This window comes from Rhinatrema bivittatum, chromosome 6, assembly GCF_901001135.1.
Source record: "Rhinatrema bivittatum chromosome 6, aRhiBiv1.1, whole genome shotgun sequence".
Classification (NCBI taxonomy): domain Eukaryota; kingdom Metazoa; phylum Chordata; class Amphibia; order Gymnophiona; family Rhinatrematidae; genus Rhinatrema; species Rhinatrema bivittatum.
Genome location: NC_042620.1, coordinates 87,573,866 through 87,586,675, shown reverse-complemented (window position 1 = coordinate 87,586,675; position 12,810 = coordinate 87,573,866). Strand labels below are relative to the sequence as shown.

At 43.4% G+C, this 12,810-nt stretch overlaps 1 protein-coding gene and 1 long non-coding RNA gene across 17 annotated transcripts in view; one reads left to right on the top strand and one right to left on the bottom strand.

The window, feature by feature from the left end:
* BAZ2B (bromodomain adjacent to zinc finger domain 2B) overlaps nt 1-12,810 on the top strand; it is a 1,147,511-nt gene that overhangs the window by 1,022,600 nt on the left and 112,101 nt on the right. For all 16 annotated transcript variants that reach the window (XM_029605562.1, XM_029605561.1, XM_029605560.1 and 13 more), the window contains one exon: nt 8,933-9,077. In XM_029605562.1, the coding sequence (XP_029461422.1) occupies nt 8,933-9,077 (145 nt within the window). The remainder of the gene's footprint in view (nt 1-8,932; nt 9,078-12,810) is intronic.
* Nucleotides 1-12,810, bottom strand: part of LOC115093596 — a 105,678-nt gene that overhangs the window by 86,379 nt on the left and 6,489 nt on the right. The gene's annotated exons all lie outside the window — the stretch shown is intronic.

Sequence of the window (12,810 nt, the reverse complement as noted above, 5' to 3'; positions counted from 1 at the left end):
TTCTTTCACCTCCCCTTTTAACCATGCCGGTAATCGTTTTGCCTTCTTTCCACCTTTCTTAATGTGTGGAATACATCTGGACTGTGCTTCTAGAATGGTATTTTTTAACAATGACCACGCCTCTTGGACATTTTTTACTTTTGTAGCTGCTCCTTTCAGTTTTTTTCTAACAATTTTTCTCATTTTATCAAAGTTTCCCTTTTGAAAGTTTAGCACGAGAGCCTTGGATTTGCACACTGTTCCTTTTCCAGTCATTAAATCAAATTTGATCATATTATGATCACTATTGCCAAGCGGCCCCACCACAGTTACCTCTCTCACCAAGTCCTGTGCTCCACTGAGAATTAGATCTAAAATTGCTCCCTCTCTCGTCGGTTCCTGAACCAATTGCTCCATAAAGCTATCATTTATTCCATCCAGGAACGTTATCTCTCTAGCGTGACCCGATGATACATTTACCCAGTCTATATTGGGGTAATTGAAGTCTCCCATTATTACTGCACTACCAATTTGGTTAGCTTCCCTAATTTCTCTTAGCATTTCACTGTCCATCTCACCATCTTGACCAGGTGGACGGTAGTATACCCCTATCACTGTAGTCTTCCCTGATACACAAGGGATTTCTACCCATAAAGATTCAATTTTGTATTTAGTCTCATGCAGGATGTTTATCCTGTTGGACTCTATGCCATCCCGGACATAAAGCGCCACACCTCCTCCCGACTGCTCCTCTCTGTCATTGCGATATAATTTGTACCCCGGTATAGCACTGTCCCATTGGTTATCCTCTTTCCACCATGTCTCTGAGATGCCAATTAAGTCTATGTCATCATTTACTGCTATACATTCTAGTTCTCCCATCTTACTTCTTAGACTTCTGGCATTAGCATACAAACATTTCAAAGTTTGTTTTTTGATTGTATTTTTATTCTGCTTTTTAATTGATAGGGATAAGTTAGAATTTTTTAGCTCAGGTGAGTTTTTAGTTACAGGCACTTGGACTACTTTTCTAATTATTGGAACCTCACTGTCGGGATGCCCTAATTCTAATGCATCATTAGTATCCTTTAAAGATACATCTCTCCGAACCATGCGCTGCTGAGCGACTGTCGGCTTTCCCCTTTGTTCTAGTTTAAAAGCTGCTCTATCTCCTTTTTAAAGGTTTGCGCCAGCAGTCTGGTTCCACCCTGGTTCTATCTACAGGTTCTATCTACAGGTGTCGGATTGATGGCTGCGACCATGGAAGTGGTGTCATGGGCACGGGCACATATGCACCTCTTCAGCACTCTCTGCTGTCTCCTTGGAACCTACAGTCTCTGGATGATTCGATTTGACTTCTCCTGCCGATGGATGTTTGCACAGACCTGCAAGTGGATCATTTGGGAAAAGGGGTTTCCCTAGATCACCAGATTGGCGAGTTCTCACGACAGCTGCAAGCCTCCAAGGTTGGGGAGCTCACTGTAAGGAGCTGACAGCGCAAGAGCAGAGTACAGAAGAGTTTCTGTGGAGTATAAATCGGCTGGAAGCCCGTGCCATCCGATTGGCATGCTTGCTGTTCAGAGCTCGTTTACAGAGTCGAATGGTCTGAATAATGTCGGACAAATAACGACAGTAGTTTATATCAATTGGCAGGGAACAACCAAGAAGCCAGCAAGTGTTGCAGGAAATGGCCCAACTTATGAAATGGGCAGAAGGGCATCTTAATAAATCTCAGCCTCACACGTTGCAGGAAAAGACAATGTAAGAGCGGTCTTTCTCAGCAGAGAGTCTGGGTCCAGGAGAATGGAAATTGTCAGATGAGGTGTTTCAGCTAATAGTGCATCACTGGGGCCTTTCATTTTTAGATTTGCTGGCAACTTCTCGCATTGCAAAGGTTCCTCATTCTTCAGTCGCAGGAGAGATCCAAAGTCCCTAGGCATCGATGCCCTTGTGTAGGAGTGGCCAGAGGACAAGCTGCTGTATTCCATTTCCCCATGGCCCATGTTGGGCAGAATGATTTGGAAGATCGAGAATCATGGGGGGATGGTGCTTCTGGTGGCACTAGACTGGCCTGGGAGACCATGGTACACAGATCAGTGAAGGCCCCTGGTAGACCACCATCCCTCAGATTTCAGGTGCACAGGGGAGCTACTGTGGTAGGGGCCTGTTCTTCATGAAGATCTGACTCAATTTTTTCTTACGGTATGGCCCTTGAGAGGGCTCGGTTGTTGTACCATGGATATGTTACTGCGGTGATTACCACCTTGCTACAAGCAAGAAAGTTCTCCACTTCCTTAGCCTAGGTATGGGTTTGGTGAGTGTTTGAGGCTTGAGGACTCTGCTCATTTTGGTATTTTTCTAGGATGGATTGAATAAAGGGTTGGCCCTTAATTCCTTAAAGGTACAGCTAGCTGCTTGATAGTCCCTTGTCGGCTCATCCAGATATGGCCCGTATTTTGAAAGGAGTGAAACATCTTCATCCTCCTTTACGGTTACCAGTGCCCTTATGGAGTCTTAATCTGGTTTTGGATTTCTTGGCAGGCCCTATGTTTCGACCAATGCATATCCTTTCCTTGCAGTTACTGACCTTGAAAACAGTGTTTCTTGTGGCGATTTGTTAGGCGCGTAGAATATCCGCGCTGCAAGACCTGTCTTGAGTGACTCCAGGGCAATACAGCTGCGTACTGTTCTATCCTTTCTGCCAAAAATTGTCTCAGATTTTCTCTTGAATCAATCCATTTCCCCGCCGTCTCTGGATAGGGACACAGATGTGAAGGGTTATCACCTGTTGCAGGCCTTGGATGTTAAGAGACATACTGTGAGGTGTCTGGAGTTTTCTAGACCTCTCAGGAAGATCGATCACCTGTTTGTCTTCCATGGTGGTAGTAAACAGGGTGAGCTGGCCTTGCAGGCTACAATAGCTAGCCGGATTAAGGAGGTAGTCACGGCTGCATACATGGATGCTGAATAGCTGTTCTCCAGTCAGGTTGGGGCTCAATCCACTAGGACTCAGGCAGTGTCATGGGCAGAAGTTAGATTGTTGTCTCCCATTGACATTGCCAAGCTGCAATGTGGTCCTACTTACACACCTTTTCCAGATATTATCATCTGGATGTGCAGGCCCAGGAGGATGCAACCTTTGCACATGCAGTTTTGACAGGACCATAGGCAGCCTCCCACCCTATTAGGGAGTAGCTTGGGTACATCCTACTGGTTCTGAATTCATATGTCTGGATGCTAAAAAATGAGAAATTTACTACTTACCTGATAATTTCCTTTTCTTTAGGACAGACAGATGATTTAAGAACCAGTGGGTTATGTACCTCTACCAGCAGATGAAAATAAAGCAAAGTTGACATCACAGTATATATATCCCTGCAGTGACAGCCTGCCAGTATCCTCTGCAAAAGCCAACTGTGGACAGACTAACAAAACTTGATTAATTACAGATAATCATTCCAGCACTCAAAGAATGTATTAGCACTAGTCTAGAGACTGGAGTAACACTTACCAGTAATCCCTGGAACACATATTAATGCAGGAGGACCATAGTGCAATCATTCGGCAGCAAGAACAGGAAGCTTAATTCATCTGTCTGTCCTAAAGAAAAGGATTATATCCTGGAATGTAGATGGTTTGGGCTTTCTTATAAAATGCAAGAAAGTTCTGCAGGCTCTGCATAGACATAAGGTAGCAGTGGCATGTATTCAAGAAACACATTTATCGGTGATGGAAACTATAAAACTTTAAAGAGAATAGGTAAAAGATTATATTTTGGCCACAGAGAGGATGAAAGGTAGGTTGCTGTTCTTTTCAGTAAGAATGTCAGCTTTCAGACGATTAATGAGATAAATGATTTGGAAGGCAGACTGAAGATAGAGCCTTGCGGAATACCTGATTTAAAAGATCTTCAGGTTGAATGGATGTCAACTATTTGTATATACTGTTGCCTGTTCTATAAGAATGATGTGAACCATGATAAGACATGTCCACCCACCCCCAAACTACACAAGCAGGAGTTTAAAAGCTCATTGCTTACTGTGTGAGAAGCTGCTGTTAAATCTAACTGCACAAGCATGCCTGCTTTGCCATGCTCTAATTGTCAATACAAAGTATCCAACAGATAAAGAAGCAGAGTCTCTCTGCTGTGAGCTTTCCTAAAGCCAAATTGCTGGAAACCAAGGATGCCCCTTTCAGCCTGGAACTCGCCCAACTGTAACTGAACACATTTTTCTAAAATTTTTCCTAGTGATGGCAAGGTGACTTGATTCAACCAGACCAGACAGGGGGTGAGAAATGTTCGGCGTCTGATAGCGGCTTTAACTTATCGCACTACAGAGGAGGTGCTGATTTTGAGCCTGGACGCTGAAAAGGCATTCGATTCTATCTCTTGGGAATATCTATTTTGGTCCTTGCATCAGTATGGATTTAGTGATAAGTTCATGGGCTGGATGGAGGCGCTCTATAGTCTATAGCACCCCTAGTGCGCATATACTTATTAATGGAGCTCTTAAGGATCCATTCTCTCTCCACTGTGGGGTGCGACAAGGGTGTCCCCTATTTCCGCTGTTGTTTGTCCTGGCAATTGAGCCTTTGGCCACTCGTCTATGCTGTGATCGAGATTTCTGGGGGTTAAGCATTGGGGGACACCAATTAAACAGGTCGATACAGTAACGTGCGGTTGAAGATTTCCCGTCTGTAACGTGCTGGGAGCGCACAATACAGACGAGTAAGGCCATCCAGCGATACAGTCTCCAGTTTCACGCGTCCTTAGCGCTTCCTAAAATAGACACATAACCCTTTCCGCACCCAGCATGTAGATGATGTGTAAATGAACGAATTAGCTGTATAATGAAGGAATTAGCTATTCCCCTCCGATACTGTAACGGGCGCTGATATTATCTCCTTAGTAACCCGCTGTTTTGCCACGGCCTTAACGTGTTAGTTTACCGCCTCCCCCTAGTAGGTGTTAGGACTGTGAGTCTTGTAGCAAACCCATCGACACCACTTAAAATACTGAAACACAATAAAAAAAAAAGCGATACAGAGATGATCGAGAAAATGTAATGCTGTGGGACACATAAAAACCTGTCAGAAAAAAAAATAAAAATTTTTAAATACCTGTCGGAGGGCCGCGTGGGTCCAGGCGGGCGGCGGCGGGAGCCAGGGGAGCGAGTGGTCGCGTGTAAAATCTAGGCCGCGGGCGGGTGGGCGCCTGTTCCAAGTGGCGGCGGCGGCGGGGACGGGTGATAGTCTCAGACGGGCGGCGGGATCCAGGCAGAGGGAGCCAGCGGAGAAAACGGCCTCCGGCTCCCTCTGCCTGGATGAATGCACGGCAGTGAAGGAATGGCCGTGCGATTTCAGCGCTCAAGGCAGTCACATGCCATGACTGCCTTGAGCGCTGAAATCGCACGGCCATTCATCCAGGCAGAGGGAGCCTCTGCCTGGTTGAATGCACGGCCCCCGCCGGAATGAATGCCGTGCGATTTCGGTAGTCACGTGACTACCGAAATCGCACAGGCATTCATTCCGGCGGGGTCCGTGCATTCAACCAGGCAGAGGCTCCCTCTGCCTGGATGAATGGCATGTGACTGCCTTGAGCGCTGAAATCGCACGGCCATTCCTTCACTGCCGTGCATTCATCCAGGCAGGCCGACTCCCTCTGCCTGGATGAATGGCCGTGCGATTTCAGCGCTCAAGGCAGTCACGGCATGTGACTGCCGAGCTCTGAAATCGCATGGAGAGGAGAGGGGAGAAGGGAGGGAGGGGAGAATCGCACGGAGAGGAGGGGAGGGGAGGATCGCACGGAGAGGAGGGGAGGGGAGGATCGCACGGAGAGGAGAATCGCACGGAGAGGATCGCACGGAGGAGAATCGCACGGAGAGGAGAAGGGAGAAGGGACTACCGTAGCAGGCCCGAGCCTTGCTACTTTTTCGGTTTTTTGTTTTTTTTTTTTGCTTCGGGAGGAGGAGACCGGACGGGCTGCACCGGAGACCGGACGGGCTGCACCGGAGACTGGACGGGGCCAGGGCAGGTAAGCGGGGGCTGGGGGAAAGTTTGCTGAGCATCGGAGAACATCTGGTACCTGTCATTTCAAATGTCATTTGAAATGACATTTGAAATAACAGATACCAGCGCGGCCGTGAAGCGTTAGGCCCGCGAACCCAGGATACTGTATAGGCGCTCTATACAGTAAAATGGGTTGCACGGTCCTAACGCTTGCCTAAGGCTTCGCAGCCGCGGCATGCATTTGCATGCAATTAGAAGAGAGTATCGGGCGCTAAGTGAAGAGAACCGTGCGTGCGGGGAGGAAGGGTGCGCCTGACACTGCCGCACTGTTTCTACCGCGGCCTTACAGTATCGATCTAAAAGTTAGCTATGTTTGCAGATGACATCTTGCTATTTGTGGGTCACCCTTGAGTGTCCCCATAATTATATGGCTCTTTACCCAGTTTAGGGCCATAGCAAGCCTTAAGATAAATTTTACCAAGTCAGAGGCGTTAGCCCTTGACCTGTGCCTGCAACACACTTGGGGAGATACTTTCCCGTTTTCATGGGCCTCGGACAAACTTAAATATTTGGGGGTTTGGATCCCCATGGAACTCAAGTGGCTATATGCGTTAAACATTCAGGAAGTGACCTTTCTAAAATCTCAGATGGCAGCCTGGCAGTCCCTCCCACTGTCTCTCTTTGGATGCTGTGCCTTGGTGAAGATGGTAATCGTCCTTAAACTTCTTTATACACTGCATATGCTACCCTGTTGGCTTAAGGCTCATGATTTGAAAACCCTTCAATCAGCTATTACTCGATTCATTTGGACTGGGAGATGGGCACGGATAAAATATGCTACATTGACTGGCTCCAGGGAGTATGGGGGTCTGGGCTTGCCAGATTTTCGTTTATATAATGTTGCTTGCCAATTGAGATTTGTTGGAGAGTGGCTTACAGATTCGTATGTGTATTGTGATCCAAATCTACTGAAGACAATGTCTGCTCCCTGGTGCCCACTGTTCCTGCTGCACTCTAGTTCAGCTCTGCTACGAACATTGGAGTTCCCTCAACTTCTCCTTTATCCCTGCATAAGAGCCTGGCAATGTCTTCGTGCTGCCTGGGGATTGACGGGCATGTCTTCTCTTTTCCTCCCCTTTATGGGAAATTTGGACTTTTTGCCAGGGCGCAACTGCAGCTATATTTTCCAACAGTGGAAGGGGCATGGCATTACTTTCATATTTCATATGTATGAAGGGGAGACACTTATAATACGGACTTTTACATCACTGTCTGATACTTTTCGGATTCCCCGCAAGCATTTTTTTGCTCATCTCCAGGCACGACACTACTTACAGACGTTTTGCTGGACAGCCGCAGCTTTTACTACTGAATATGCGTTTGCCACCCTAGTCTTTGATACTGCCTGTGTGAAAAACTCTATTACTGGATGGAGCGTTTTGGGCAAGGTTTCTAGTCAGTAACCTCACCTGGATACATTATCTTCGTATTGGAATGCCAGGACAGGAGGTACCTGGACGCCTGCTGCATTGACTGGCTGTTTCAAAACACTGCACCATCATAACCCAGATCAGGGTTTGAAGGAATTACAATTTCAAATACTTCATCACTCTATTTGCGATGACGTACGTCGTTTTCAAATTAAACGCTTAACTTCTCCAAACTGTATCAAGTGTGGGAAAGAGGAGGGCACCTTACTTCACTGGCTGCTGTTTTGTGATACTCTGGCTTGTTTTTGGTCGATGGTGCTAGACGATATCTGTAAATGTTCTGGGGCTCCAGTGGCCAAAACAGATGAGGTCCTGTTACGTGGTCCTCAGTTGCAGCGATCTTCCTTGAATAGATTTGGATGGTGTGCTGTGCTGTTGGCCTGCCAAACCATACTGGCCATTTGGGTGGACCCTTTGTCCCAACCTTCGGTTCAAGCCTGGTATCAACGGATGACACGGACTATGCAACTCAAGTGGCTCGACCATACTGTGTGACAGCGAAAGATTGATAAAATTTACTGTAATTGCTGGACAGCATTTTTTGATATATTGCCTATAGATATGCAAAGTAATTATGCTCTACCGGTTATAAGACGATATGGTACTAATCTCCACCTTCTAAGTCGAGCTGGATACTCGACCCTTCATTCTACTGGTCTCCTTTGGTCTTCGGGGTGGGGGGGGGGTAAGGGGGGATGTTGAATGCGATCGATAGAGAGGATGAGTGGGATGTCTGGTGGATGGATGGTTGAATGAACCTATATCTGCACGTCAGACCTATTTTTTATATCTGTTTTGTACTAACTGTTACATCTGTCTATGTTGATCTGTTCTTGTCTTTCAGTTTGGTTGTTCTGATAATGCGCCGCAGGTTGCGGTACATGGAAAATGTTAATAAAAATCATTTTGACAAAAAAAAGGTAGAGTTGCAGAAATCCAATGCTTATTCTTGGGATAAGAAGCTTGGAATCTATCTATCTCTTGGGATCCTGCCAGATACTTGTGACCTGACTTGGCCACAGTTGGAAACAGGATACTGGGCTTGATGGACCTTTGGTCTGAGCCAGTATGGCAAGTCTTACTTTCTAATCTTCACTGGAAGGAGGGAGCCAATTCTTCTCCTCCCAGTTTTATTGTATCTTAGTATATAGAATCCTTTAAGTACAGTATCTTAAATCACTGTGCTGTTTGCATTTTAGTACAATAAATGTAGAATAGCACTGAACCTTAAAAATGATATAGAATTGGATTGTTGATTTCTGCAGAAATCCTTCAGTTTTTAGAATAAAGAATTCTGGGCAGTATAAATGAAACCGTTTAGAATAGATTGCTATAAAACTTGATACACATTTTATATGCATGCAGTGACATTGAAAAATATTATTGCATGGAAATAATTTATATGATTTTCATCAGTAAATTTAGATCCTTTTTTTTTTTTTTTTTTTTTATAGCAACAGAGCCAGTATAGAAAAAAGTTATTTGAAGCTTCCCATTCTCTACGGTCAATGATGTTTGGTCAAGATCGTTATAGACGCAGGTACTGGATTCTGCCACAGTGTGGAGGCATTTTTGTGGAAGGAATGGAAAGTGGTGAAGGTAAGGAGAATAGTAATTAGTTTATTTATTTTCTCATAGATATTTACAATTTTATGCATTTTTGGATGTATCAAATGTGTGAAACAAAACTGCTTTGTATTATAATACAATTGTGTTGAATATCTCACTATAAGAATATTTTTTGTTACCTCTATTTCCTCTGATTGAACTCTGAGTATTACAAAATATAAGCCAGTCAGTGCATACAGTGCAGACCACAAAAATGCTACAAATATTTGTGGTCAGCTGTGAGTCTGTTGACTCAATTTCAAGTTCTGCTATGTGGAGGACCTGGATTAATTCCCGGGTCAGGCTTCTGTTTCCCAGGCTGGTTGAGGATGCTGCAGAGGCAGCATTTACAATCCTTGAGAGAGAGTATCTCAGTTCTTACATAGTTGGCAATACCAAGAAGCCACATAGAAATCAGAGGGAGATTTGCCAAGCGGTCCATGACCTGACCAACTTTGGATAGGGCAGTATAGCATTAGGAGATCCCCTGTTTCTTGTAAATCTGTGGAAACAGGAGGCGAGGTAGAATCCAGCCCTTGTTGCACAATTAGATTATGCCACAGAAGACGGGGCCAGGTCAAGCAGCAGCATTGTTGGCAGATGCATTTCTCCCTTTCTTTACCAGCAGCTGATCTGAATGTATTATTTCATTATTAACTCCTCTAGCCCCTTCTTTTAACCCTGTCACTTATGCAGGAGTGTCACACTGTTGCGTTTTGCACTGCATGGTATATGTGTGATATGCTGGCCCATGTACAGAAGAAATGCAAGGGGGTGCTAAGAACCGCTGCTACTGTTAGATTAGTATACCCAGATCTGCAGCTGATAGAGAAAAGAGAGCTGTGCTGACCATGGATCAAAAAAAGTATGAATAAGGAATTAATGGTGAGGCTACTTAAGGTATTTGAGTATGTCAGAGGAGTTGTGGGATGTGTGTGTAGGGGGGCTATTGGAGGGGACATAAAGTGTATTTGTGTGATTGAATGAGGAGATTCAGAGCACAGGGGGATTGATTGATGAGATTGGGGGAATATGAGAAGTGAGTGAGTGGATCAGGGATGGGATGGGATTGGGAGTGTGGAGGGGTGTGCATGTATAAGTGTAGGGCTTGGCATTGGGAAGACAGGTGTGAGTGGATCCACTTTCCCTCTCCTTCAGTGCTTCCCAAACCTGTCCTGGAGACCCACAGCCAGTTGGGTTTTCAAGATATCCACAATTAATATGCAGGATATAAATTTGCCTATATTGAGTCTCCATGATATGCACATTTATCTCATTCATGTTTATTATGAATATCCTGAAAACCCGACTGCCTGTGGAGTCCCTAGGACAGGTTTGGGAAGTCCTTCTCTTCTGGATCCCTCTTCTCCCTATCCCTTATATTCCACTTTTTTCATCATCCCCCTTCCCTGTGCTCCTCCTCCCATCCCTGATCCTTTCATTCCATTGACCATATAGATAGACATGGCTTAATGTGGAAGAGTCAACATGGTTTTAGTAAAAAAAAAAAAAAAAAAAAAAAAGTCTTGCCTTACCAATCTTTTAGATTTTTTTGAAGGTATAAATATTTTGTTTAAGGTGAGCCAGTTGATGTATTTGCACCCCTTGAATGCCGGTATATAAAAACCTTAAATAAATAAATACATAAATAAATAAATAAAAATAAATATAGTGTATTTGGATTTTCAGAAGGCATTTGACAAATTCCCCTATGAAAGTCTCATCAGGAAATTTAAAAAATCATGCGATAGGAGGCAGTGTCCTACTGTGGATTGGTAACTGGATAAAATACAGGAATTAGAGGGTCTAATTAAATGGTCAGTTTTTCAAATGGAGAAAGGTCATTATTTATTTATTTATTTATTTAGAGATTTTTATATACCGCAGTACGTAAGGATATACATCACCGCGGTTTACATTTAACAATAACTTAGCAACAGGCTTTACAATTGACATTATTAACTAGAATTAGAATTAATTACAAATAACAGGATTGACGGAGAAACAGTCTGTACAGACCGTGGACCATCCATTAGAGTTTAACATACAATAATGAAATTGAAGTAACTAAAAATATTTACGAACCAACACTAAAACCATAGAGCAAATAATACAATAACGGTGCTGAGTGGGAATACAAATTCTAAATTGATCAATGGATAATTCAATTATATAAAATCAATTAAAATATCATCGAGGATGGTGCGGGCAAATGGGAGGTGAAGATTTAGGGAGGGACAGTGGGTAGGAGGGACAAGGAGCATGGGATAAATGGGGGTTGCAAATTGAATGGTATTTCAGTTTAATTGGGTATCATTGTGTGACATTTCAGTTTAAATGGGTATCATTATGTGAAAGCTAGTTCAAATAACCACGTTTTGAGGCCTTTTTTGAATTTCTCATGGCAGGGTTCCAGACGCAAGTCAGTGGGCATCTTGTTCCATAGGTTGATTCCCGCTATGGAGAAAGCACGGTCTCTTGTTGTCACGTGTTTGATATGTTTAATAGGCGCAGCTGCAAATTTAGCTTGATGGATATTTCTTATTGGTCTCTTAGAGGTATGGAAAACAAACTGCTCCGAGAACCATTGCATCTCTTGGTTATAGACCGACTTATGAATCAGGGAGAGAACTTTAAAAATAATTCTAGATGCTACTGGAAGCCAATGCAAGAACATGAGAGCTGGTGTAATGTGATCATGGTGGCGGGTATTGGTGATTAGTCGAGCTGCTGCATTCTGTAACATCTGCAAAGGTTGAATTGCGTTTTTAGGGAGACCTAAGAGTAATGCATTAGTTGCGTTATCACAGAAATCGGTACTAGGACTTGTGCTAATTTTTTTAATGTATTTTATTTATCAAGTTTCCATATAAAACAAACAAATACTTTGCTCAGAAACATCATGAGAGCAAACAAATACAAAAGTAAATAAAGCATATAATACACAATCTTGCGCTCCTTATAGTTAATGGGGGGGAGAAAAGAAACACAGGAGAAAAGGAGAAAAGGCAATAGCATAGAGCATTAACCCAGTTCAAAATTAATTATAATAGACATATCTGCTCAAAGCTCTAAAGATGTTATGGCTTACTTCTTGATCTTCCATCAATAAACAACTTAAGCTTCTCTGGGAGAAAAAACACAAAGATATCTGCATTTAGTTTCATGATACACTTGCAGGGATATCTAAGAAGAAATGAAGCACCTAAAGCTAAAACTTTGTGGCGCGTACCTAAAAACCCTTCCCTGTTTCCTGCATTGCTTTGGCCAGATCTGGATAAATCCAAACTATTCCTCCCAAGAAATCCTAATTCATAAGTAAGAAATATTTTTTCATAATGAAACTTAAATCTTGATCATATATAAAAGATATTAGTAACGTGAATCTCTCAATTTCACATTCAGAAGACTCCAAAAAAGCAGTAAGATTCCCAGGAATCACAGAAGATGAAGAAACCAACGCTTGCACAGCATTTGATTTAAAAGGAAGAAAGTGAACCTTATTAAAAGAGGGAATTTGCTCAACAGGAATCTGCAAACTATCAATCATATATTTATATAATGTAAATCTGGGAGGTTCACCCACAACTCTCGAAAAATTAATCAGTCTCAAGTTCAAATGACGAAGTTGATTCTCCATATATTCAAATCTCCTAGTAAGGAAAGCCCACTCATGAATAATAGCAGCATTTACATCGCTGACATCTTGAATATCTCTTTCCAC